Source organism: Geotrypetes seraphini, chromosome 1, assembly GCF_902459505.1.
Source record: "Geotrypetes seraphini chromosome 1, aGeoSer1.1, whole genome shotgun sequence".
In the NCBI taxonomy this organism is placed as follows: Eukaryota; Metazoa; Chordata; class Amphibia; order Gymnophiona; family Dermophiidae; genus Geotrypetes; species Geotrypetes seraphini.
Window position 1 is genome coordinate 144731618 of NC_047084.1, and position 13105 is coordinate 144744722.

General features: G+C 44.3%; 1 protein-coding gene across 6 annotated transcripts in view; it reads right to left on the reverse strand.

Moving 5' to 3' along the window:
* The window catches only part of ELF2 (E74 like ETS transcription factor 2), a 235192-nt gene that overhangs the window by 34598 nt on the left and 187489 nt on the right, over window positions 1-13105 (reverse strand). For all 6 annotated transcript variants that reach the window (XM_033939282.1, XM_033939270.1, XM_033939275.1 and 3 more), the window contains one exon: window positions 2047-2220. In XM_033939282.1, the coding sequence (XP_033795173.1) occupies window positions 2047-2220 (174 nt within the window). The remainder of the gene's footprint in view (window positions 1-2046; window positions 2221-13105) is intronic.

A 13105-nucleotide genomic window follows, 5' to 3' on the forward strand; every position in this document is an offset into this window, starting at 1 on the left:
TTTCCAGAGAAAGGAAAATGGTAAAACCAGAGGACATAATTTGAGGTTGAGGGGTGGTAGATTCAAGAGCAATGTTAGGAAATTCTACATTACGGAGAGGGTGGTGGATGCCTGGAATGCGCTCCCGAGAGAGGTGGTGGAGAGGAAAACGGTGACAGAGTTCAAAGAAGCATGGGATGAACACAAGAGTATCTAGAATCAGAAAATAATATTAAATATTGAACTAAGGCCAGTACTGGGTATACTTGCATGGTCTGAGTCTTTATATGGCCGTTTTGGGGAGGATGGGCTGGAGGGAGCTTTGATGGAGATTTTAGCAGTTAGAACCCAAGCACAGTACCGGGTAGAGCTTTGGATTCTTGCCCAGAAATAGCTAAGAAGAAAAAATGTAAATTGAATCAGGTTAGGCAGACTGGATGGACCATTCGGGTATTTATCTGCCGTCATCTACTATGTTACTATATAACTTCAAATCGGCAAACGGTTCAGAAGGCATTCGCAACTTAAGACAAATCCGAAAATACTTCGACAAAGAACAATTCAAACTCATAGTACAAGCGTTAATCCTAGGACTCTTGGACTACTGTAACATACTTTATCTGTCATGCCCCGCCAACATGCTAAAACAATTACAAACAGTCCAAAATACAGCCCTAAGACTAATATACTCGCTGAAAAAATACGACCACATTACCTCAACTTTCCAAGACTCATACTGTCTCCCGGTACAAGCACGCAAACAACACAAATTCTACCACACCTTATTCAAAGCCCTAAATGGAAATGGACCAAGCTATCTGAAGAACTGCCTAATCAGGAAAAACACATCCAGACCAAGAACTCAAGCACAGTTTACCCACCCCCCAATCAAAGGCATGCAAAACCTACTAGCCACCAGAGCAGCGAAAATAGACCACCACCTCTCAAATCTGCCGATCATGACGCCCAATTACAAAACATTCAGGAAAGAACTGAAAACCATACTATGCAAGAAATTTGTCAAATGATCTAACCAAACTGTATTGAACCTTCCCAGATCCCGACACATACTATAGTTATTAACCTTGTAATCTTCCTGGGAATGCCCAGGCTAATTTCTTGTTGTAAACTGCATAAAACTGAAAGGTATTGGTGGGAAAGAAGACACCAATGTAATGTAATATTGTGTGCATGCTAGGAAGAAAGGAAGCTGGCCAAAGTTAATATAAAAGGATTTTTTTTTTAACCCTCAAGGCTAATATGCAGAGTTTTAGGGGAATGGGGGTTTCCTAGGGGGTAATGTAACCAGGGCTTTTTTTCAGCCAGTATGCTTCATGCAGTCATTACATTAGAGATTTCTATTCCGCCATTACCTTGCGGTTCAAGGCGGATTACAAAAGATTTATAGAAGGTGGGTTACAAAAGAAGATCACTGGTCAATTTCAGTGAGCGTAAAGAGTAGATCAGGTAGTATTGGTGAGTCGGGAAGAAGGAAAGGTATTCGTGGTGCTAAGACTTTTTCAGGGATATGACAAAGAATAGCTCTAACTGGAAGGTGGTTACCTCTGAATCTGAGGGTCACATAGTAGATGACAGCAGATAAAGACCCAAATGGTCCATCCAGTCTGCCCAACCTGGTTTGAAGCTGACTAGTACAAAAATGGGGAGGGGGCAAAATAAAGCAAGCTGGGAAATTTTGAATGAGAAATGTAATGGGGTAAGACAGTACATTTTTGGAAGGTAGGAAAAAAGATGCTGGTACTCTGTACTGATACATAATGGTTGGGGAAAAAAGCCTAACAAAGTATATTGTGTAAAGTCAGCCAGCCAGCTCTTTCATACTTAATGCAGTCTCCGGCTGATTCCTTCAAATTGTACACAGGCAACAGCCAGTGCAAGAAACAAACACTGCTAGCCTTCCCAAAGCAAAAGTTACGTATTGCAATTTTTCTTTTTGAAAACTGTTGGTGTTAACTTTAAGGAAAACGGGTGACAACGTTAATTTAACAAGCATCGTCATTTGCATGGTAGACACGTCACCACTCATTAAAAGCCAAGTCTCCTTACCTTTCTTCTTTTTCATGGGCTCCTGGATATCTGGAGATGCTGGGACTGGAGAGGTGTCCATGGGCTCTGAATCCTCGGTTGATACCTCTACCACTGTCTCTGTAATCACATCTGGCCTCATAGCCGCATGGATGAACTCGGGGGTCGACACACAGGGAGGTACAAAAACTTCCACTATACATAAGAGAGAAATACCATAAGCATGTCAAACCAAGCCAACTGCTTTCTGCATAAGGTAGAGGACACAATGAACCAGGGACACCAGAAGAGCATGTGCCCTGAACATAAAACCTGGAATTATTAGCATAGCAAGTCTTCTCTTACTTACATGGGCTTCTAGCTATCTTATTTGAGCCATGACACCCTGGGCATTCATTCATACCTACCTAGTTTTTCCCCTCTTAAATTAAAAAAAAACAAAAAAACCAACCCACATCTTCCATCCTTTTCTCTGCTAAATCCAACCATTGCAGTGACAGCCCCTGGCCACAGACTGCCTATGAGCTTTAAACTAGAATCCTAGTTTCCAAGTTTTATTAAAATTTGATTTGATCGCTTATCTTGGTTTACTAAGCAATGTACAATTTAAAAAGGGTACATTTTGATATAAAATATAGTCACAAAGAGAACACAAAAACAAAGACTGACTTGTACAAGAGAAGAGGAAGGGAAGAAATACAATCTTTTATAGAAAAAGGAACATGTAAGGTAAAGAACTGTACGGAGGAGAAATAAAATATATGTCTAAGGGGAGTTATAAAGTATAAACATCCTTGAATAGAAAGTATTTCAGGTTGCTTTTGAAGCGGTCTAGATCTTCTCTTAAGTGGTCTTTTCTTCTCTTAAGTATGGTGGTAGGGCGTTTCAAAGTTTTGGTACGGTAACAGAGAAAATGTCTTGATGACGCGTATCTATTATTTTTAATGACGGGACAGTCAATAGATGCTGGTCGATTGACCGAAGCGCACGCAACAGTATGTAAGGAATGAGTAGTTTATTTATAAATTATGGCTCTTTCGATGATAGTGTTTTAAATGATAATATGATCTTAAATGAGATTCTATAATCAGCAGCCAATGTGCTTTTAGTAAAAGAGGTGTTACCATGGTCGTACTTTTTCGCATTTGAAATGAGCTTGATAGCTGTATTTTGAATGATTTGTAGTAGAGGTCTGCACGGGAACAAGGATCGCGGGAATCCCACGGAGACTCCCCTCTGGCCCAAGGAACTCCCACGGGGACAGAAACAGGGTTTCTGAAGCCTACCTTATGCTCCGTGACCTCCATGGATCCAACTGTAATTTAACTAAGAGACAGTTGCTGCTGCGGGAACAGCGGACTGGAGCCATGCTGAGCACATATGCACACATCCGCAGACAGGGAGCCTTGCTGCTGATTGGCAATGAGATGTCACGTGCAAGGCTAGAGCAGGAAGACAGCCAGTATTTAATGTGATGAGCCGCCCGATCCCCCCAACCAAAGGCCCCAACAGAGACCTGAGGAGGAGACCCACTTGACCCGAAGAGGAGGACGACCCGCCCCAAGCCGAGGAGGACCCAGCCAAAGAGGACCCGATCACCCGAGCCAATCCCCCCCAAAGGGAGCCAAGGAGGAGGACGACCCTCGAGGACCCAGCCTCGACTGAGCTGATCCCTCCAAGGTAGACCCAACAAGGAGACCACCCGAAGAGCCCTGTGCCCAGGACCAGTCTGATCCCCCCTAAAGGCCCTAAGGAGGAGCCCAGACCGTAGAAGCTGACACGAACCAAGGAGGACCCGGTCACCTGACCCAAGCCGATCCCCCAAAGGGAGCCGAGGAGAAGGATGACCCCCGAGGAGACCGGAGGACCCGGACCCAGTCACCTGACCCAGGCCAATCCCCCCTCAAAGACAGCCGAGGAGGACGACGACCCCGGAGGAGCTGACACGAGCCAAGGAGGACCCGGTCACCTGACCCGAGCCGATCCCCCTCAAAGGAAGCCGAGGACAGCCACCCCCGAGGAGACCGGAGGAGCTGACACGAGCCCTGAGCCAAGGAGGACCCAACTAAGCTGATCCCAAGGCCCCGACAGAGACCAGGATTTTTTTTTTCTTGTTTTTTATACAATTTTAACTAAATATTAAACCCTTTATTTGCCAGCCTATCTGTGTGTTGGCCTCTTGACAAGGAGTGCCTGTGGGTTATCCTTATCCTGGTCACTTTTGGTTGGGCTAGGTTAAATTTGCCACTCAGCTCCAAATTAATAGACATTCACATTTTAAAGGAAAGTGGTATGTTAGCATAAATGATGGCAGTAGATAACGATCACAAGGGAGGATCTGGTGGAGATCAGAAGTTCTGATCTCCGAGCCTCCCTTGCGATCCTTATCTGCTGCCATCTTTTATGTTTGCATACCACTTTCCTTAAAAATCGTAACACATTATGCCTTTGTCTGTATTAATGTAAAGAGAAGTAACTTTCACAGAAGCAGACTAAGATGCTGGAATAAGTCTGCTGAATAATCCCTGGCACAGTGTGCAAAATGTTTGTAAAGCCCTGCAGTAGGAAGTGGTAAAACACGGAACTTACGGACCTAGTGGATCTAAAACCGCACATCCTTAAAAGTCTGAGGTCTGTGCCACTTTTAGGGCTCCTTTTACAAAGGTGCATTAGCGTTTTTAGCGCACGCACCGGATTAGTGCGTGCTAGCCAAAAAATTACCACCTGCTTAAAAGGAGGCGGTAGCAGCTGGCACGCAAGCTATTCCATGCGTTAAGGCCCTAACGCACCTTTGTAAAAGAAGCCTTTAGTCTCAGCATAGGCTTAAAAATCTTCCGTCGTTTGACAGGTCCAGTTTCAGATTTCATGACTGCAGGTCCGCCTTTTAGCTTATTCCACCGCTTTCCCCGCACGCTCTGCTCTGGCTCCTGGCTCTTCCTTCCCTAATGGCTAAGGAGGGAGGAGGCGCACCGTGGCTTTTGCTAATTAGCCCGATCATCCCTTCCTCCAGATCCCTCTCTCCGTGCCGATTCCAAGAACCCCGCAATATGACACTGGATAGCAAATAGCTGGGGGTTTTCGGTAGCCAAATGCCTGCCTGTTTGCAAGCATGTACTGGGTTCACCCAACACTGGATGGCAAATAGCTGGGTTTTGGTTTGTTTGGGGTTTTTTTAATGTGTGGAAAGGTCTGCAGTGCTTTTGATCTCGCAGACCTCATGGATCTTAACTGCACATTCTTAAAAATCTGAGGTGCGTGACACTTTTACTCTCAGAATAGGTTATGACAATTTAGCTCTGACAGATTCTAATGCTTTTCCCTCCCTATGATGAAACTAAAAGTGGCATGGACCTCAGATTTTTAAGGACGTTCGTGTTTAGGTCCACGAGGTCCGTGTTTTACTCCTTCCCCCCTGCAGTCGTCTTCCCTAAGATGATCACACACAAAGCTGAAGCCCCTAAATCAGATCAGTAATTCCCAAACTTGTCTAGGAGGAATCCCTGCCAGTCATTTTTTTTTTTTTTTTAGGATATCCACAGTATGAGATCAATTTGCAAATAGTGCCTCCTTGGTATGCAAATCAATCTAGTGCAATATTCATTGTGGGTATCCTGAAATCTTATCTGGTTGAGGTTCTCCCAGGACAGGTTTGGGAATTGCAGGGAGTAAGTAGAAGAGAGCAGTGCTGGTGGTGTGCGATTATTGAGGGGCTCAGGGATATTGGCATGCTGGCTCATTTTTTTTCCTTTTTAAAAATATTTTCTATCCTCTTTTTCCCATTCTTTCTGCATTCACTGTGGGAGGGGGTGAAGGGGAGGGATGGGACTTAGTCCAGTGCTGCAAGCTGATTGCGGTGGTTTTTTTCTTTTTGGGAGTGTTCTGTGTTTTCAATTTACTGCTTCATCATTGTGATTGTTGTCGTTGGATTGGGACCTGATGTTTCGTGCGGGAAATGTGTGTGTGTGTGTGGGGGGGGGGGGTGGAAGTTCTGATCTGTGTTTTTTGTTTTCCTTCAAAAATTTGATGACTTGGACTCTATGCTCCTTTTTGCTGGACTCTCCTTGTATTTTGGTACAGTATGCTGGTTTGTTTCGGCTTTGTTGTTGTCATCACTAAAAATTGTTTTAGCATAAAAAAACTCCCAAATTGTATTGTGTTTTGGGGTCTTTATTCAAGACCCAAAAACACCACGCAACTTGGTTTCAACAAAACTCCCCCAACAATCTCACACCCCCAGCATCGCTCTCCTCCACCTACCCCCACCCCCGCTCCAAGACTCTTGAAGCATGGAGTGGTAGAAGAGAACAGTGCTGGGGATGGGGCGTGCGACCACTGGGGTAATCTTGCGAAAACCAAATTCCATGGTGCTTTTGGATCTTGATTTCTTGAAGCAGGGAGTGGGCAATCTGTTAGAGAATGCTGTATACAGTACTCCCCCGCAAATTTGCGGTCGGCGGTTTGCAGTCCCGGTCATTTTCCGGCCGCGAACCACCAACCAGGAGAGGACAGCTCCTGATTGGTAAAGCCCGACTTTAGTGCAGGAAGAGGCAGTCTGAGCATACAGCGAGTGATTTCCTTCACTCGCTGGCGCTCCGGCTGCTCTCTCCTGCCACCCTCTCCAGTCTCCCCCATGAAAAACTGTATTCACGGATTTTCAAGATTCACGGGGGTTTCTGGAAAGGAATCTCCGCGAATATTGGGGGAGTTTGGACTTTTTTGAATGCTGTCTGTGATTTGGATTTGTTATACGAGAATACTGCCGGTATTTATGGTCCAAAGACAGTCAGTTCATAATTAGTGTTCAGCCCTCCTCAGTACAGAACTGCCCAGAGATGCCGCAGCCACAACTCACTGTCCATAAACCATCCCCTCAGTGCTAAAAGCCCACTTTAAACCACAAGTAGCTGCTATAAAAAAATAATAATAATACTATAACTGTCATTAAAAATGACTAGCCTGAGCCCCTGGCATGATCACACTGGACAAATACATAAGCAGCGGGACGCTTTTTTGTTTGGGGGGGGGGCATAGAAACATAGAAAAAGCGGCAGAAAAGGGCTATAGCCCACCAAGTCTGCCCATTCCAAGTATCCTCCCCCCTGAGTTTACTCCCTTAAAGATCCCACGTGAGTATCCCATTTTCTCTTAAAATCCGTCACGCTGCTGGCCTTTATCACCTGGAGTGGGAGTCTGTTCCAATGATCCACAACTCTCTCGGTGAAGAAATACTTCCTGAAGTCGCCATGAAACTTCCCTCCCCTGATTTTTAGCGGATGCCCTCTGGTGGTTGAGGGTCCCATGAGCCGGAATATATCATCTTCTGACTCGATGTGCCCCGTGATATACTTATACGATTCAATCATATCTCCCCGTTCCCTTCTTTCCTCAAGTGAGTACATCCGCAATTTCTCTAGTCTTTCTTCATACGTGAGATCCTTGAGCCCCAAGACCATCCTGGTGGCTGTTCGCTGTACCGACTCGATTCTCAGCACGTCCTTTCGGTAGTGAGGTCTCCAAAACTGAACGCAGTACTCTAAGTGAGGCCTCACCATGGCTCTGTACAACGGCATCATAACTTCAGGTCTCCTGCTGACGAAACCTCTGCGGATGCACCCCATCATTTGTCTTGCTCTGGAGGAAGCCTTCTCCACTTGATTGGCAACCTTCATGTCCTCGCTAATGATCACTCCTAGATCGCGTTCCGCTGTGGTCCTAACCAAGGTTTCACCATTTAGTACATAAGTTCTACGCGGGTTTCTCTTTCCCAGGTGCATTACCTTGCATTTTTTAGCATTGAAGCCAAGCTGCCAAGTAGTTGACCATTGTTCCAGCAGCAGTAGATCGTGTGTCAAGGTTTTGGGAACCTTGGGCAATGAGTTGGTCCAATGTGATACCAGGGGCTCAGGCTAAACACTGGTATGTTTGTAATGACAGTTATAGTATTAGCACTGAGGGGGATGGTCTATTTCTCTCAAACGTGATCATAAAGATTGTGTGATCTGTTATCAGGAAGTTACTATTATGTGATCAGATCAGAGTATAAATAATTTAAAAGCTTTCATAAAGGTTGTATTGGGTTTTGTTTTTTAAAAAGATATTCAAGCAATTTCCAAAAAGCATTACAATGAGAATATATGTACGCTTACTTCTCCCTCGGTATTCGCGGGGGATAGGGGCAGAGCGAAGAGTAAAAAACCACGAATAACTTCTCATCCGTCTCTGACCCACCCCTGCCTTACCTGGTGGTCTAGCAGGCTTTCGGGGCCCTGAAAGCCTGCTAGACTAGGTAAGGAGTAATCTCTGAAATGCTGAATTTTAAGTCCTGTAGAGAGGCGGGAAGGTCCTAATCTATGCTTTTTTTTGTTTGTTTGTTTCTCCCCCTCCAAAAAAAAAAAAAATTTGTGGATAATCGAAACCGCGAACCCCAAAACCGCAAATAGGGAGGGGGAAGTGTACAATCAACATGATTATTTTTGAGGCAATGAGTCAATATTTATTCAAATCATTTATATGGTTAGCTTTGTTTGAAATGGAGGGAGATGCCATCCAGACCACATTTTGCTCAGTACAGTCGGAAATATATTTTAATTTTTCCTTTTATATTGGTTACAGAGACTAATTTCTGTTATTTGTTGTGATGGAGAAGAAAACTGGAGTTCAGAAACTTGTAGATTCAAACAGCAATCGTATTTCATATGCAACCAATAAGGGCAAGAGTGAAGTATGGAACTTTTGTAAAGTGGTAATGGCTGATGCCAAAGAAGTGCCTTTTGCACTTTGCTCAAGGTGCAAGACAGTTCTCTCTTGGAGATCATGTGATGGAGCCAATGGCTTAACCCTTTCAGGACCAAGGGACATATTTGTCCCATAACTTTAAAATCCTATAAATTTTGATTGGGATAGTCTACAGTTCTAAATTTGATATGTACGGATTCCATATGATACTGCCTTTATGTAAACAAACTGGTTCCGACATTCATTCATTAGCGTCGTTGCCAGATTGACGAGAAGATTCACTTGCCACACTGTCCATAAGCCAGAAGTGTGATTTTTTTAAATAAAAATAATGATATTTCACAAAAAAAATCAATTTTTTGGCATCTGCAAGCCCTTTTTACCATAAAAATGTCGTCAAAACCACAAAAATTGGCCTACGATCCTTATGGTCCTGAAAGGGTTAAGGGCTCACAAGGACTATTGTGCAAACCGGATGTCAGCAACAAAGATTACAGCACTACCAGGTTTTTCTCTGTCAAGTAATACCAATAAAGTACCTGTTAACCTAAAATCTGAGGTAGCTGATGTTTAGGTTGCTATGTGTGCAACAGATGTCAGGCCTTTTTCTTTCGTTGAAGGGGAAGGATTTAGGAACTTGGCAACGAAGCTCGTCTCCATAGGTGCAAAATATGGGAATGTTGACCTGGACCAATTCCTGCCCTTTGGGTCAACTATCTCTCGTCATCTTGATGGCGTTGTGGAGAAACAAAAGATCACACTCATCGACAAGTTAGCCTCAGTGCCGCAGTTTGAGGTAACAACTGATCTCTGGACACACAAGCAAAGCAACCACAGCTATATAACTGTGACTGTACAGTATGTTCATAACTGGCTAACTGAATCATGTATCTTGGCTACTCGATTACTGGATGAGCATCATACATCTGAAAATATAAAATGGATAGTAAAGTCAATTCTGGATGAGTTTAGGGCGCAAGACAACGAGTTCAACCACAGAAAATGCCAGTAATATGAAAGCTGCCTTTCGAGAATACACGTGGATTGGATGTTCATGTCATAATCTGAATCTCGTTTTGTCACATAGACTGCAGCAGACTAATTTGCATGGCACTTGTTTGCCACATGAGGCAAACTTATTGACACCTCGAAAGAACTGGTGACATTGGCAAAACGCACAAAAATTAACAATCAGCTGTTAACCACACTTAAGCGATGTGTATCGACGCGATGGAACAGTGTGCTGCTGACACTGAAATCAGTGTCATACAATTATTTTAGATCTTCTTGCACTGAGCACAGAGCCAAATTTTAATAGAAATGTTTTGCGCCTGCTAGCTGATATCAATGAAGACTTGTTGGCTGATGTCATCCAGGTTTTGGAACCTGTTGATGTGGCCACAAAATGCTTCTCAACTGACAAGAGCTCCTCATTGCATCTGGTATTACCTACAAAAATAAAGCTGCAAAAGCACTTCACTGCAAAGCCTTCTGACAGTTGCATCATCATACAGCTGAAAACCCATCTGCTTTAACATGTTGGATAAATACTTCCCAGTTCATCAGTTACATTGCACTGCTGCTTTGTTGGATCCACAGTTTAAAGGTAATTTCGGAGCGTTAGCACCAGAAGAATACGCACGGGCACTGTCCAACTTGAAAGAGATGGTCGATAAGTCTGCCAGCAGCAGACAGTCAAGATGAGTCATCGGTCTTGCAGCATCACAATAAGAAAATAAGACTCGATGAAAGGTTCTTCAACTTCTTCAAATATGTATATATTTTCTTTACATAGTTCAATATTTTAACTTATGACAATATTACTAGCTAGATACACCTTCTAAACTATGTAATCTGCTTTTCTCTGGTGAATGCATACTTGACTTCTACTGACGAAATCACAGAGGATATCTTGTGCTATCGGAAGACCAAATCTACAAAGTGGAGAAAACTTTCTGAAGTTGCCAGACGAGTCCTGGAGTGCCTGCTGCCAGCACATCATCTGAGCGGTCTTTTTCATCGGCTGGGCGTGTTCTGGAGCATAGACGATCACAGCTTGGACCACATAGGGTTGATGGACTTCTGTTCCTGCATGGACTTAAGAAATAATTATCCCTGACTGGTTAATGTCCTCTTTCTTGGTGTCAGCCACATTGCTTAAGTGTTACCAACTTTTTTTTAAAGGTATACACGTAATTTCCAAATATCATTACAATTAGAATATATGTACAGTCAACATTATTGGTTTTTGAGGTAATATTGGGTCAATATTCAAAATCATTTAACGTTTAACTTACTGCACATTTTTCTTATGCAACCATTGCACTTTAAAGTGTCTTTCTGGTGATGTATGCATCTCTCATTTCTATTCACTTATTTGTTTATATTGTATTTTATTGTTGGTTTTAAACTTTCTGAAGTAATGGCTGCTTTTTATGGGGGCAGGTAACTTTTATACGGGGATGGGCGGGGACGGGTGGTAATCCTCATGGGGACGGGTGGGGATGGAGGGGATTCCTCGCGAGGAAGAGATTCCGGCAGGGACGAGTGGGATTTTGGCAGGGACGGGTGATATTTCTGTCCCCACGCAACTCTCTAATTTGTAGACACTTTTTTACCTTTTCTGTGATACCCATAAAAAATGAATTACAGTAGTCGAGTTTAGAAATAATTAGTGAGTGCATTAGTATATTTATTGATTGGGTTCCAGAAATTTTGATATGGAACGAATCATGCGTAAACTGTAGAGACAGATTTACTGCACAATTTATATGCCCATGGTATGTAAGCTTACGGCCAATTGTGATTCCGAGTATTTTAACTGATGTAGCAGTTTGTAATGATATATTTTCAAGTGTAATTCGGGCACTCAATGTCATCCCATCCTTCCATGGAAAGAGCATTGTATTAGTTTTTGATATGTTTAGTGCTAATAGCACAGTTACTTACCGTAACAGGTGTTATCCAGGGACAGCAGGCAGATATTCTTAACGTATGGGTGACGTCACCGACGGAGCCCCGGTACGGACCTTTATAACTAGAAAGTTCTAGTTGGCCGCACCGCGCATGCGCGAGTGCCTTCCCGCCCGACGGAGGAGTGCGTGGTCTCCAGTTAAGATAAGCCAGCTAAGAAGCCAACCCGGGGAGGTGGGTGGGTCGTAAGAATATCTGCCTGCTGTCCCTGGATAACACCTGTTACGGTAAGTAACTGTGCTTTATCCCAGGACAAGCAGGCAGCTTATTCTTAACGTATGGGTGACCTCTAAGCTAACAGAGAGGGAGGAGGGATGGTTGGCCATTAGGAAAATAAATTTTTTAACACAGATTGACCAAAGTGTCCATCCCGTCTGGAGAAGGCATCCAGACAGTAGTGAGAAGTGAATGTGTGAACTGAAGACCAAGTAGCCGCCTTGCAGATTTCCTCAATAGGTGTGGAAGGGAGGAAAGCTACAGAAGCAGCCATAGCTCTGACTCTATGGGCCGAGACAGCTCCTTCCAGTGACAGGCCGGCCCGAGCATAACAGAACGCAATACAGGCCGCAAGCCAATTGGACAGCGTTCGTTTAGAGACAGGATGACCTAGACGGTTGGGATCGAAGGATATAAAAAGTTGAGGAGAGGAGCGATGAGCCCTGGTACGGTCAAGGTAGTAAGCAAGGGCACGCTTACAATCCAGCGTGTGGAGCGCCTGTTCTCCAGGATGAGAATGGGGTTTTGGGAAGAAGACAGGCAGTACGATGGACTGATTGAGGTGAAAGGCTGAAACCACCTTGGGAAGGAATTTCGGATGGGTGCGTAGAACCACCTTGTCATGGTGAAAAACAGTGAACGGTGGATCGGCGACCAGTGCATGCAGCTCACTGACCCTCCTGGCAGAGGTGATGGCAATGAGGAAAAGCACCTTCCAAGTGAGAAATTTGAGCGAAGTAGTAGCAAGAGGCTCAAAGGGAGGTTTCATGAGGGCTGACAAAACCACATTGAGGTCCCAGACGACAGGAGGAGGCTGTAGAGGTGGTTTGATATTGAAGAGGCCTTTCATGAACCGGGAAACCAAAGGATGAGCCGTGAGAGGTTTTCCGAGGATAGGCTCATGAAAAGCAGTGATGGCACTGAGGTGGACTCTGATTGAGGTAGACTTGAGGCCAGCATTGGACAGAGAGAACAAATAGTCCAGTACGGTCTCCACCGCCAATGAGGTGGGATTGTGATGATGCAGGAGGCACCAAGAGGAAAACCGGGTCCACTTCTGATGGTAACATTGGAGTGTGGAGGGTTTCCTGGAGGCATCCAAAATTCGACTGACAGGCTGAGACAGGTGTTCCGGAGAAGTCAGCCCGAGAGAAAC